General features: G+C 38.2%; 1 protein-coding gene across 3 annotated transcripts in view; it reads left to right on the top strand.

The window, feature by feature from the left end:
- The first annotated feature begins 445 nt into the window (after positions 1 to 445).
- The window catches only part of CELF2 (CUGBP, Elav-like family member 2), a 468556-nt gene continuing 454468 nt past the window's right edge, over positions 446 to 14533 (top strand). For 2 of the 3 annotated variants that reach the window (XM_006873170.1, XM_006873171.1), the window contains exon 1: positions 446 to 552. In XM_006873170.1, the coding sequence (XP_006873232.1) occupies positions 446 to 552 (107 nt within the window). Of the gene's footprint in view, positions 553 to 14024; positions 14273 to 14533 lie in introns of those variants that run through there. The other variant, XM_006873172.1, reaches the window with a different exon arrangement.

Here is a 14533-nt window from a genome sequence, read left to right as displayed (position 1 = left end):
GAGAGGCAAAAACCCTTTTAGCACACTGACCTATCCAAGTCTTTCTTAGTCATCTGCGATGCCTACTGATTGTTGATAGCAAAAAGAAAATGTGAAATTGATTTTGCTATTATATGTCTAAGAAAGAGGTGAACGAATGACTTATTTTTCTTTCCAATATTTTAAGATAGTAATTAGGAGCACTAACACCAGCCAGGCTTGAATGAATGCAAACAAGACCCCTATAGGCAGCACAGTGTATTCATGTAAAATTATGCCTAGACAACATAACTTGTCAGAGAGGATTATTTCTACTTAGTGGATCTGCATGGGCCCCTTTGCTCCACCATTCAGCATTTGACTAAAGAAGAGAGTGGGGAAAAAGAGAGAGAGAAGAGAGAGAAGTGAGAGAGAGAGAGAAAGAGAGCGAGCGAGAGTGCATTAGTGAACAGCTACTGTGGCATTGATGTTTGAGCGCACTTCTGAACTGGCTTTTGTTGAGACTATCAGTGTAGAAAGCATGCGCTGTCCCAAATCCGCTGTTACTATGAGAAATGAGGAGCTGCTTTTAAGGTATGTTGTTGTGTCCTTTGTTTTTAATGCATGCTTTTCTAGTTTCTAGAGCTGACCGAAACAGCAATTATGCTCTGAATCAAGTAGCTCCTGATCTTGGAAGGGGAAAAAAAAAAAAAAAAAGAATCTAGAGAGAGAGAGAGAGAGAGAGAAATGAAATTGCGACCAAGAGATTGAAAGAAATAGCAAACCAGAGAAAGAAAAGGGGCTGCTATGTGCGAGTAATATTTGTACGAGTTGCCTTTTGAAAGCTTATCATGTATTTGCTTGCTGTTGTTTGTGAGTGGTCAGGGGATCATTTGAAAGGCTCCAAATCTGGCTCTTGGTTTGTCTTTTCCTTTGCAATGTCTAAGCCTCTTTCATTATTAGGCAATCCGCATGGAATAATCACCGAAAAAGGAGCTAAGGAGACTCCATATTAGACTTGTGTTCCAAATATCGCTCTAATCTGGATTTAGCCTACCTAAATGGTCCTTCTGGGCTATCAGGTTTGGATTACTTTATCCGGTTTTCCAAAATGTGTACCTGTTTGGAGCCCTCTGTTCATGCATGGCATCCAGGGTCCTTGTGTATTGAAAGCAAATATTTGTTTCCTTCATCTGTGTTAGGGTTCTATCGCATATCAAGAAAGAGCCACCACTGACCTTTTGGAAAGCAGAGAAAGAATTATGATAGAATTGGCATCCTGCTTTGAAAAATGTAGTCTTTTGTTTATTTGCTAGCAGACATTGTAGCACTGAATGCATCTTTGGGTCTGACAATGGGACGGGTTGAACAATGGAGCTGTCAAACTAGCTTAATGCATGTCTGGGCTTTTTTTTCTTTTCTTTCTCAACACCCTTTTTATCTCCTATAATCTTGTTTGTATAGACTGTACAGAAGGAAGAGCTTTTAGAACTGCTTGTTTCTGGCTTTGTGTTTTTTAAAAAATTAATATCTATCGTTCATAGAGGTTGTTGCATTTTGCAGCTACGTTCATTGGATTAAGTTAGAGATTTATTACTTACCTCTCTGTTAACTACAGAAAGAAAACTTATTGATTGAGAATGCTTGTAATACCATTATCATTCTGGCAAATACCTTGTTATCAGACATGCCTGTATGGTATTTAATACCTGGGGGTTTTAAATTTGCCTCTTTGGTGGACATAAGGAATGTAGAATAAAAGGAAGTTAAAAAGAATATTTTTAATGTTTAAGTAAATTGTAAGTCCTAGTCTCTACTTCTTCTTCTTCTTTATTTTTTTTTTTTTTTGGCAATTCATATAAACTGTTTAGAAATTTAAGGACAAGTGACAGAACTTTTGCTCTTACAATTATGTTCACAAACTATTATCATTTTGCTATGCTATGACAATTACAAAGTTAAAAGTCTATATTGAATTTATTGGATTTTTAAATTCATGCTTATGTTCAGATAAAATGTATTTCTATGCAGGGACACATATTTCTCATGTTTTCAAAAATATTTTTCAAAAACTTGTCATAGAAACATTGATTTTTAGGGTGAGACTAAGATTCCTGAGATTTTTACTTCAAACTTCAGAAAGAGAAAATGTAAAAATCTGTTTCAAACTTCTGAAATACTGAAACCATTTTTATCCCTCCACTAGATATTGAAAAACTGATCCTAGAATAGTAAATGATAAATGATTTGCTTGAACTGATCTTACTAGGTCTGATTTCTATGGATAATAAATATTATTTAACACTTTAGTCTTTTGCTTAATTAGCTGTTTGTGCTAAAGCATTATATTAAAAAATGGTATTAAATGTAAGGAGAAAGTTTAGGATCTCATTTAAAACACAAAACAAAAACAAGGCATCTCATTTCAAAGGACAACATTTAAAAAAAATGAACTACAAATATTTCCATTTGGATTATATGTTGGTTCAAATTAGTAGTGCTCCTGGTAAGTAAGGAATGAGGTATATTAGTTTGGAAAACAAAGTCATGGTACATTGACTATATTTTAAGAGTCATAAATTTTAAGAACATCAATTTTAATTTCCAACATTTAAATTGATGTGTCTAAAAATATTTTCTCAGGATTATTAAAATAAATGTTGCATGATCAATGCAAAATAGAACTGCATTCTCAAGTATAGATTTTTCGACTGGAAGTATTAACATTTGGGTGGTCCTAAGACATATCTGCAGGATAAATAATATTTTTTAAGTTATCCATTGTGAATAGAGTGGATTTTAAATGCATAGTTATTATGTTCTCTTACTTCCAGTGGGATCTGAACTGCTCACTCCACCGGGTATGCCAATAATTGCTTTTAGGATGAGCTCATAAAAGGTAATTGGGGAAGCTTTATATCGGAAGCCGGGCCACTATTACAAGCACATTCAGAATCTGCTTTCAGGGGAAATTTGTATTTTAAAACAAAGGTTGAATATCAATATTTTGTATGTTGGGAAAAAATAGGCAAATATTCTTCATCATCAAGACTATTGATGATAAAGAATATGCATGTCAGTAACATGTTAAAATGAAGAAGTAACTTTGAAACCACCATGTTGAGTTTTGGGGTAAATGATCAATTATTTAGCTGTAATTTGCTCACTTTAAGTTCTAGGTGGATATAGTTAGGTCCAGGAACAAGGGGAATCCCTTCTCACCTGTTTTCTTCTTCTGTTGTTTGATCCCTTATCAGCTTCCAGAATTAAGATAACACCCCGCCCCCTCATCATTCCAGTGTTCAACATACAGATAAATGCCTTTCCCTTTAACCCAACTGGGAATGCATGAGATTGACTTAAATTGGGAAACTTGTCCACATCTATTTCAACAAAAGTAACCTGCCATAAGCCTCTATGTGTGATTTTTTTTTTTCTCTCTTGATAGTGACCTAAAGAAATGTCAAAACAAACATTAATTCTAAGCCCAGACCTGCTGAAAAGGAATAGTAACAGATTCAAACTGGGTAAATGGCTTCTTTCAGTAGAGAGTAATGATTGCACCCCAAGTTCCTTTACACATGAGCCTCGGGAATGCTCACATAGATGCTCAGCCAACCACAAACTGAGATTTCTAACTCCCATGTATTAACATTCCTTTATTTATTCAAATAAAACCTGGTGGGTTGGAAAAAAAAAAAAAAAACAGAGTGCATACAATTGCAAAATCTCTCTTTGGGGCTGAAAAACAAAGATAAGCATTCCATTAATATCCATATACAGAACTTTATAGCCAGTGCAGATTGTGCTTGGATACCTAGGAAGTCATTCAAAGAGTAAATCAATACTAATTATTGTAATCAGGGGGGTTAATTAGGTGAATATGTGGCTGATAGAAAGTTCATTGCTCACAGCCCTAGAAACACCACAGGTTGGTGAAAAGAAAGGTAAAATGCAAAAGGTAGAATGATATTATATGGATTGTTCACTCTGTATTTAAGGTACCAGATTCTGTGTATGGAAAATATACCTTGATTTTGTTTAATTATTAAATATTAAGGATGTTAGGAATATCCAACATCATTTCTTGTATCGAGATTTCTATAAAAGCCATTAACAGAAAGCAGTTTGTTTGTTAAACAGTGTCTTTGCTCCATAGCGTTTGTCTGTACCTCCTCCAACACTAATGGATACCAGCCCATTCCGCTGCAATAATGCTTTGGATCATCTTTATTAGCCTTTACTGAATTTGTTTCTACAGTTTGGTAATTTCTAGGGGGAGGGAAGCTATGTTGTGTGTGTGTTGGGGGTGGGTATTTCCACCTTTCATAAAACTATTGATTGCTTCTCTAATTGCTTCTCTAATTGTTGACTTTTAAGTCTTCCTGAGCTAACAGTGACTTTTTCTATAGGAAAGACTAGGCAGTGGTTTGGAGAGGATTAAAATTCATGGAATTTTACTTAGCTGACATTGGGAAGAGGGTGTCAGAGGAAGAAAAACATGTGAGGTTTTAATGGCGTTGTCCATTAAGAACTGAATGAAATGTCCTAGATTACAAACACCTTTCTGATCACATGGCATTAATCTACACAGGTGGGAAATTAGTTGACATTATAAATGTTAATGTGTCTGTTAAGTGTATTCAGACCCCCATATTTCCACTCAACACTGAAAAGCTCCCAATTAACATTGATTTGGGATGAGGTCAACTTTAGCCCTAAACACACCCTTCTGTTTCATGTAATGTTTTTAAGGATTATCATGTACAGGTACGTTGGTTCTGTCCACAACATTCTTCTGACTGTGTGACCGATTCCAGCCCATTTTCGTGCATGTCAAGGCCATCAACGTTAACAGGAAATGGCATCTGTGGAGAGAGAAGGTGACAACAGCCCAGAATGACATGTATTACTAGGGCAACCTGAGCTTCTGCTACCTCAGCCCATTCCAATTTGACCCGTCCATGATTGGTTGTTTAGGTTTGTGATGACTCACTGGAGTTTATGAAGCAGGACTTGCCAGCATGCCCTCAGAGGAAAATGAAAACTAGAATTTTCCTGTGAAATTATCCAATTCAACAACTTCGTTGTCATGGTAAAGAAGAGCTTCAGATTTGAAATGAAGATGCTGATCCACCTACAGTATTTGCAGCTTTTTTTTTTTTTTTTTTTTTTTTTTATTCCCTTGTTTCTTCTTTTTTTTTTTTTTTAATCCCCTTCTTGAGAAAGGTTGCAACTGGGATCAGTAAAAACTCAGTTGGAACTTTGTGATACCATTGCTGACGTTAGCAAGAACAAGTACAGTTGTGCCTTTACCTAATAATTGACGGGATGCTTCTCATTCTTATTGTTAAAAATACTTCATCTCAATAATACAAGGACTGTTGTTGTTGTTGTTAAGTGCCATTGAGTTGATTCCGAACCATAGAGACCCTGTATAGGGTTTCCAAGGAGCAGCTGGTGAGCTTGAACCACTAACCTTGTAGTTCAAATGACTTTGCAGTATGATGCATTAGCCCACAGTGCCACACCAGGACTCCAATGAAATGCTATATTGTTTTTATGATTCTTTCATTTTCAGTGTCTTGGTCTGGAACCCCAGCTGTCTTAGAGGAATCTGTGAGATGGTTTATCTGCTCATTCAAAGATGCTCTAGGAATCATCTCACATGGCATGGCTTCCTGGTCCTAGCACTTAGGACATATTTTGCACTTCTCCTTGAAAACTCAGTTTCAATGAGACCTGATTCCTAGTCTCTGATTACTTTTGCCTGTTCTCCATAACTCCCAATTTTCTTCGTCCTTCTGGTTTAGGCTGTTTAGAATTAGGGTTTAGAAGTAAAAGGATTCGTGAAAACCTTAATGCTACAAGAACAATAGGATTAGAACTGACTTTCTCTTGACCTTCCCTCACCTCTCAGTTCTAGGTTTAAACAAAAGTGGGGAAAGTTAAGATTAAAAGCAAGGAATACAACTAAAATTTATTAGTAGTCTATGTCTGGCACTGCATATGTTGTGTTCTTTTGTTTTAAGTAATTTAAGCCTCACAAATATCCCAGTATTTAACAGTAGTCGTTCAATTTTAAAGATTAAAAAACTGAGGCCAAAAGAGGTAAAGCAATAATAGCACAAAAGCATAGCTTGCAAGTATAAGGGATTTTCACTCAAGACCACTTGACTCCCAGGCCAAACTCCTTTCCTGGTCAACTTGCAAGTATAACTATTTACTATTTGATATTGTAAAATCACTTCTTTCTCCAGTGCTGCCTTAGAATTGTGCTGGTTAACAATGACATTGATTTGTATGCTTGTCCTAGTTTTACCACTGATTAAGTTGTACAATTTCAGCAAGGAACCATCAGCCTGTCCCTGGATCAAGTCACTGATTACTGTTTATGATATCAGCGGCTCATCCCATTCTGAAGTACCATTTTTTCAACCCTTCCCCGCCTCCCAGTGCCAGTTTGGGGAACAGTGTGGAACTGAAGAGATGGAGAACATCGATAAGGCGTCACATAAAGGGAGTAAAAAAGGAAAACTTACAGCAGTTTTTGCTTCTAAGTTCCAACAACTCTTTGTCTTCACTTGATGATGATGTCTTTGAATGAAAGCATCCTATACTTCACTTTAAGAATCCCTGGTAGTTATATGCTCACTTTTGCTAAATGAAAGGTTGATAGTTTGGACCTCTTAGGCACTTTGAGGAAGACAGAAGGGTCAATAGGCTTCCATAAAGCTTGCAGCCTTGGAAACTCTTTGGAGAAGTTCTACTTTGTTATATAGAGTTCCACTCTGCTCTATAGATATCAACTCAACAGTAACGAGTTATGCTTCACTTTTCCTAAGCTTTAACCTGTATAATGGAAAGAGATGTTGAGAGGAATCATAGATCATTTTAAAGCATTATGAAATTTCAAATAGGAATTTTTATGGTTATAAATAAGGTGGAGTCCTGACATGGTGCTGTAGGATAAGCACTGGATTGCAAGGTCAGTTTGAACAGCAAGGTCGGCAGTTCAAACTCACCAGTTTCTCCTTGGAAACCCTATACAGAGTATGAGTCGGAACCGACTTGACGGCACTTGACAACAAAGGTGCCAAAATATGTCGCAATGTTATAATTAGACACCAAACATATATTATACCCAATATAATATCCAGTCTTAGCTTCAATAAGCTCACAATATGTATGGAACCACATAAAACATGGCTAAGCAGGATAAGCGGGGTGTAATGCAGAGAAAGGGAGTGAAGCGGGCCTGGAAAGAGGGGAAGGCTACAATGTAAGTGAAAAGAGTGAAGGTCTTCGGGACACCCTTTTTCTTGATTATTAAAACAAAAACAAAACCTCAGCTTAATCACCTTTCTTCTTAAGACCATAAAGTCATTCATATCTCTCGTCTCTGTATTCCTATGAAATAGGGCAAATGTAACTATTAATATGAAGAGAGAATTGAAACACTAGTGATTAGGTAACATAAGGCCTTCCACTTGTTGTTGTTATGTGCCATCGAGTCGGTTCCGACCCATAGCGACCCTGAACAGGGTTTCCAAGGCTGTAAATCTTTACGGGAGCAGAATGCCTCATCTTTCTCCCGTGGAGTGGCTGGTAGTTTCGAACTGCTGACCTTGTGGTTCGCAGTCCAATTCGTAACCACTACGCTGCCAGAGCTCCTTAAGGCCTTCCACTTAGCAGTAGCGATAAGTTGTAACACATTCCATTGTGTTTGGGTAGATAGCTATACCTCTTTTCCTTGAAGATTTTGGGTAGTTCTCTTAAGAAGAAAATACTCGCCTCCCCCCCCCCCCTTTCCTAATGGGTTTCATGGAGTCCTGGTGTGGCGCCATAGGATAAACACTTGACCTCAAGGTCAGTTTGAATCACAAGGTCGGAAGTTCAAACTCACCAGCTGCTTTATACAGGGTTGCTCTAAGTTGGAATCAATTTGATGGCACATAACAACAACAACGGGTTTCTTGGGAATTAACATCAAAGAAAATTTAAATAAAAAGTTATTTGAGGTTTTTAAAATGTCAGCAGCTAGAAATGGCTAGAGATTTGAATCATAGTATATAGGAAAATTCTAAATTTCCTGTGCGCGAAACCTTAATGTGTTTTCAACCTACATGTTATTTTAATAGCTCAGTTATATAATTGCTATAGTAATAATTAGGCTAACACATTGTACTTCTTATCTGAGGATTATGGTAGGCTTTGATATTTTCAGCTATTCATCCCTACTAGAAAGTAGTGGTCTAGCATTTGACAAAGGCTTGGCTGATGAATCAGAAAAGAAAATGATTTGCTCCCTGTGCCAATCAGTACACTTTGACCAAATGAAATACAGAATCCAACAGGTTTAGTTCTTAAAGGTCTCCTGATATTTCCCACTCAGTTTGAAAGCAGCATTTGCCTTCAAGAGTCTGATCTGCATGCCCTATTATCAGGTGCCTTCTGATCTCAGTAACCACAAGCTTTTTGGTGGGGATCACTTTATCACTGTGAGTAAAATAGATTCCTGTGCTTTATTTTATAGAAACCCAAGCTTTTGCTCCCTTAATCCTCCACCCTTCTTCAAGATCTATTTGTTCAGAAAAAGGAGAGCTATTCAGGCAAAAGGGGGCTAAGATGCCTCCAGAGAGTTCCTCTGAAGTCGAGGTTTTGACTCTTGCCAAGATCCCAGGGTCAGACAACCTCACTCTAAGGCTTAACGCTTCCATTTCGTTTCCTTTTACCCACACCTGTTGCAGCTCTCTCTGGGACTTAATGTTATGCCTACTACTGTGTCTTCCAGCTGTTGCTACTCAGCTGTTGGGTTTTGTCAAGCATTCATTTCTCCTTTTTTGTATTTAACAACACATGACAGTAAGATAAGAACTTTTGGCCAATTGAAGAGACCGTTTTGTGGGGATGGGGGTGTTGTAGGTCAGATTGTGAGGGAACTAAAAACTTCAATCTGATAGTTATATGTTTTGTTCCTGCCGCCAGGCTGGCACCAGATTAAGGTTACCTGGTATAGTTTGACAAATCTTGGCATCTTTAAGAGGGTGTAGGGATATCCCTTCAAAGGTTCTGTCTGAGTGCATTCTATGTACAAATATCTGTGCTGGGCAGCCAAGACTTTCTCTCCTCCCTGCCCTTTCCCCCAATCTTTAGACTTCCCAATTTTCACATTCTCCTCCTCTCCTAGTTATGCCTGAAAAGGAATCCCATGATCCTTTATAGAGACAGCTGTTCCTAGTTGAGAAATCAGGCAAGTCAAACTTGATTTCTCTCACAGATAAGCAAGTAAGGACTACTGCTTCTCCTTTCACTTTCTTAGTCTTCTACTCCTGAGACACACAGCTATAGAGGGAAGCTTCTGAAGTGTCTGGCTCCCATTTGAGAGGAAAAAGGGAAAACTGAGAAAGAAAAGAAACTAGCAACTGTATAATGGAGAAAAGCGAAAAAAGAAAAGACAAGTTAGAGAGGGCAGTGATGAGATGTGTGGGCTCCGGGTCTGAGAGAGCCACAATATTACTGTTTCAGCCCTTTGGAAAGGAAGCATCTGAAAACACTAGAAATGCATCTCATTTCAGAGTGCTGAGGTATGTATACAGAGAACCATCTTCAATTTGAGGGCCTCTTCACAAGGAAGATAAATTCACAATTATGTATTCTTGCTCTATTAAAAACAGATTTTGAAAAACACAGAATTGCACAAAATCAGTAGAAACTATTCTCAAGGGAACGTGACTATTTAAAATCTCCTTAAAAGTACGAAATAAGAGTGCATGTAACATTTATGTACTTAACATTTAATTTTGCTAGTTTTAAGTATAATAAAGTCACCATTCCAGAAACTTTCAAAATGGGGGGAAAAAGATGATCATTTTACTTGTATGATTGGCATTTTAAATATTTATTTTTTATTGAAACCTATATAGAACCAAGTAAAGTATATTTACAGTGTTATCACCTTAGGTTCTGTTTGGGCTTTTAAAAGCATATAGGCCCTTATAGGGCCTACCTTTCTTGCTTCAAACGGCTATGAACTCATTAGACTTTTTTGGTTGTTTTTTTAATAGTTTTTGTTTTTTATTATTTTTTAAACCAAAACAGCTATGTTATAAAATTTGAATTTGGAAATGTGATAGAGGAAAGATGTTTTGGATTCTGGTTTGTAATAGTGCTCCAAAAGTGAGGGGGGGCGGCGAAATTCCTTCAGTGAAGATGGCTTTTTTAGTAAACTGACCAGCACTAGTGTATCTGTGCTCTATATTTGATTTGCTGATAGCCTAATGCTTTGATTGCTATTTGTAACATAAAGTATAGGTTTCGTTAAAAAAAAAAAAAAAGGGAATTTGTCACAAAATAAACAGGATTGCCTGCATGAGAAGAAAATCAGCTGTTTGGTTATAAACCTTAATCACTATATATCAGGCACAGTCTCAAAATTATAAGTTGGTTAAAAAATGTTGAAATATATCTATAGTTAATGGACTATATCTGATTGATTGAATGAGTGAGTTGTTAGAAAAGGGATTCCTCCAATTCAAGCAGGGAGTATTCTCTGGACAAATGCGCTTATTTGTACCCTGGTTCTATGGAGAGGTTTTTTTGGTTTGGGGTTTGTCTTCAATGCTAGCGAAAATTCACTTCTCAGACAATGGCCGTTGGATAAAACTCAATATGAAATGAGGGCTGAGGAGGAGAGTGGGTAGCTGAAACAGCACAGTGTACTCTTTTGCCTTGGAAGGTCTCATGTAAAATGAGGTCATTCAGAAACTTTCCCTTCAAGTGTTTCCAATTCTTGAATTGCCTTTTGTTTGGGAAATGAATAGCAAGTTGATTAAAAAAAGGAGACAATTAGGGAAGGTAGGGGGATGGGGCTAGGGAAGAGCTTAAGGTTTTTTCTACAATAAAGCCAACGCTATGAGGAAACTTTATTGTCCTCGACAGCTTCGTCACCAGTGATGTCAAGCGGTGTTACCAACCAGGTCATGTCGCGAGAGAGAGGCTCCTTGATGTTCTTATCCCCTCCCTTTCACTGTTGTTGATAAGATCCTTGGCTATAAAATAGCTTGATTGAACCCGAAAATTCACCAGCAGCCTAGTAGAGTTGTCTGCCAAATAATTCCAACTGCCAAAGAATGATACCTGGTGGCTTGTTACTGCACGAGATTGTTTTTTTTTTTTTTTTAAAGGACCCCACTGAGTTGTTTAAAAATGTTGTTCCTTCTGCCAAAGCAGTGAAATAATAAACTGATGCTTTTCATCTGGTGGTTTTTGGTTGGGTGTTTTATATTTTTTCTTTTTCAGTTCAAGAGCTTTTGTAATTGGTATTTTTTTTCAAAAAATGGCTATTGTGTTGGTGCTGTGATCATGGAAACAGAGTAGATATTAGGAATGAAAGCTACAATTGGAAGACTGTTGTGAAAACATAGGGGTGTGTGTTTGTGTGTGTGTATGTTTGTGTATTGTGTTTCTCTCTGGCACCTACTTCAAATGCCTAGGCAATCAGTGCGTTATGTATTTGTCAGACAAAGTATTTAAACTCGGCTACACTTCATAAGCTTTGCTTGGTTCACATCACAGTATCCTATGTAGAGTTTTCTTTTATATGTGACTCTGGTTTTGCTTCCAACTTTAAATGGGAAAAGCAAAATGTGCTTTGAAAAGTATGTTACACAGTAGTTGTTAAATAAGGCAATAACCTATGCACTTGTAATTCTTTCTCTATGACCTACTTACATACTACTTCACCCTCCTTATAGTATGATTAAAAGCTGCTTTGAATCCACTATTGCCTCAAGGGATTTGAGGCTAGAATTTAACAAACTGCTGAGAAGGCTTAAGTCAGTAAGAGGGCTTCCCTACAGTTTCTTCCAACTAATTCACATGCAATTAAAAAGAAAATAAATATTTCAGAAGTGTACATGTTAATGAAGCATTTTTTACCTTATGTAGTATGTAGGATGCAGATGTATATGGAGCTTTATTTGGTAGCTGATTTTGAAAATATTTTTCTGTTTGATTAATGTGGTCATGTTTTGCTTTTGTTTTGGAGGCGCGTTTTTTTTTTTTCTTAAGAGACATGAGTCATCTCATTATATGTTAAGGATTTATATAAATAATAAATGAAAGCCAAGGATTATCTTCATTTGTCCATCCATTTATTTAAATTGTTGAAAGATCGACACAAATGCAAAAATCTTATAATTTCAAAGGCAGTCAGCTGTAGGGGTGGGGGGTAAAAATAATTTCATGTTATGAGGAGTAGCTGGCCATTACAGATAGAAAAATTCATTTCATTTTATCTGTTTCTTTATTCCTCATGAACATAGACCTGTATCCTCAGGAAAGACAATATTTTTTAAACGTCTATCCCTGGCTTTAACTAATAGTTAGAAGGTCAAAAGGCAAATGTACTACTCACTTGAAGAAAGAAACAAAGTCAATAAAGTATTTTGGAGTTAATTGAATATTTCAGGTCTGCTACTCCAAATTGTTCAATGCATCAATCTTGGCTTTAAAAATAACTTGTATGTATATCTCTTTTCCTTAATAACCACTTTAATTCTCATCATCACAGAACAGATTGGTGAGAATTTTTTTTTTTTTTTTTAAACAGCCAATCTTTTCTCCATATGGTGGTGTCTGATATATTTAACTACATGTGACTTGGTTGTTTAGCTCTCTGACTACCATAACTGTATCCTCAGACATCCCTTTATTTGTGAGAGAAAAGCCAGCAGACTGGCATGAAGTTCTGCCCAATTTTCTTTAGGATAGTTTAAAACAGCATGGAGTGAAAATTAGATTTTTCAAACAAAACCACAATATGTATGTACACATACAATAAATGTATGCATGCATATATATATACACCATGTATATACACACACTCGAATGTATACATATTTACATTATCCTCCAATATATCTACATATTACAAAATAAAATGAAAAGTGATGATTACCATAAGACACAAACTGTAAACAACTGGTGTACAATTTATGATACTGATTTAGAAAGTGAAATATGCCATGGAGAAGTTTTACATAGCTGTGACTACTTTCTGTTAAGTTCTATTTCACCCACATAACCATAAAATAAACAGCGATGAGGATCCTAAATTAGAATAGCACCTCACTACTTTTTCAAGAACGTTATCAAATCACTTGGTAAAATTAAACTCACTTGCCTCTATTCTTGTCTCAGAGTCTTGCCGTTTTTCTCAATTCCTATTAGTAAATGAGTCACGGATCTTAAATGGTTATTTCAGCTTCATGGCTGTTACATTACAGATATAGCGCACTTTCATGAAGTCACCCTGATCGTCTTGAATCATTGTTTTAAACTTAAGGAAATGATGAATCATTTGTGGTTTATCATTTTAAAAGAAAACGTGTCTATTTTTTATAGTTTAGTGTCTCCAAGGTGAAAGGAAACATAATTTGCAAAGGCTGATTCATTTTTCTCCATAAAGCAGAGATGAGTCTTTAAATGTTGCTTGGGCCATTTATCTAATGTTTACTTTGGCTAAAGAGTGAATGCTATTTCACTTGTTCGGCTCTAATTGTTAGTTCATATACTGGCAGGTATATCACACCGAGGAGCATTTAAACAGACGCTCGTGATCACATGCAGTCTCTTGTGGCTTTGATTTGGGAGTTTGGTTTTCATCTGGAAGAGAATTAGGCTTTGGCTTATAGTTGCACTCAACCTGCTAAAAGTGGTTAATTCCGGCTGTGTGCCAGATGCCGCGGAAACAGAGTGTTTAGTGGAACAGGACAGTCAGTCCACTGAACTAGTTTGCATTTCTGGATGCTCTGTGAACCTACGATGAAGTATTGCTATTTATCAGGATGGTGACCTCAGCTCCCCCAATCTGCCTTCCCTCGTGGGCAGGCCAGGCAGTGCGGGTCTCGGCCACTTGGTCCGGGCTGGGGGCGGCGGGGCAGCGGTGCTCTCCGGCCGGGCGGGCCCGCAGGGGTTAAGCGCCGCGGCAGCGGGCGCGGAGCTCCGCCTCTGCTCGCAGCACCTGGCGCTCCGCAGACAGTTGCCTCAGCACTGGATTTCGGAGGGGATTGGAGGAAAGCGAGAGGGGAGAGAATGTGACAATTGCCGGCTCGGGCGGCCGCCGAGGGGAGGCCGCGCGCACCTGTCCCTGCCTGTCTCGCGCCAGCCCGCAGCGGACTCGGCCGCGCGCAGAGCCGCTCCCATTCGCCCGAGCGCAGCCGCGTGCGCCCGAGAACATGACTTCTGCCTTCAAGCTGGATTTCCTCCCCGAGATGATGGTCGAGAGCCGCTTGCTAGTTTCAGACAGAATGTAAGTAGAGAGCTCAGGCGCGCTGGAACAGCGTGGGGCGCCCTAACCGGAGGCATCTGGCTCCTGAGCCGAGCCGAGCCGAGCCGAGCTGAGCCAGGGCTCTCAGTTCAGAGGCCGGCCGGAGTGGCCACTGCAAAGGTTTTCTGGAGCCTTGAGGAGAGGAGGGCGAAAGGCGATCTGCGGGCTGTGGCATTCTCCCTGGGATCACTAGTTGGCTGGTCAGAAATGAGCCTCCCTTTGATTTCTGTGTGCAGCGGGAGG

This window comes from Chrysochloris asiatica, unplaced genomic scaffold (genome assembly GCF_000296735.1).
Source record: "Chrysochloris asiatica unplaced genomic scaffold, ChrAsi1.0 scaffold00226, whole genome shotgun sequence".
NCBI classification, from domain to species: Eukaryota; Metazoa; Chordata; class Mammalia; order Afrosoricida; family Chrysochloridae; genus Chrysochloris; species Chrysochloris asiatica.
The sequence above is the reverse complement of the archived record's forward strand: the minus strand, read 5'-3'. Positions and strand labels throughout refer to the sequence as shown.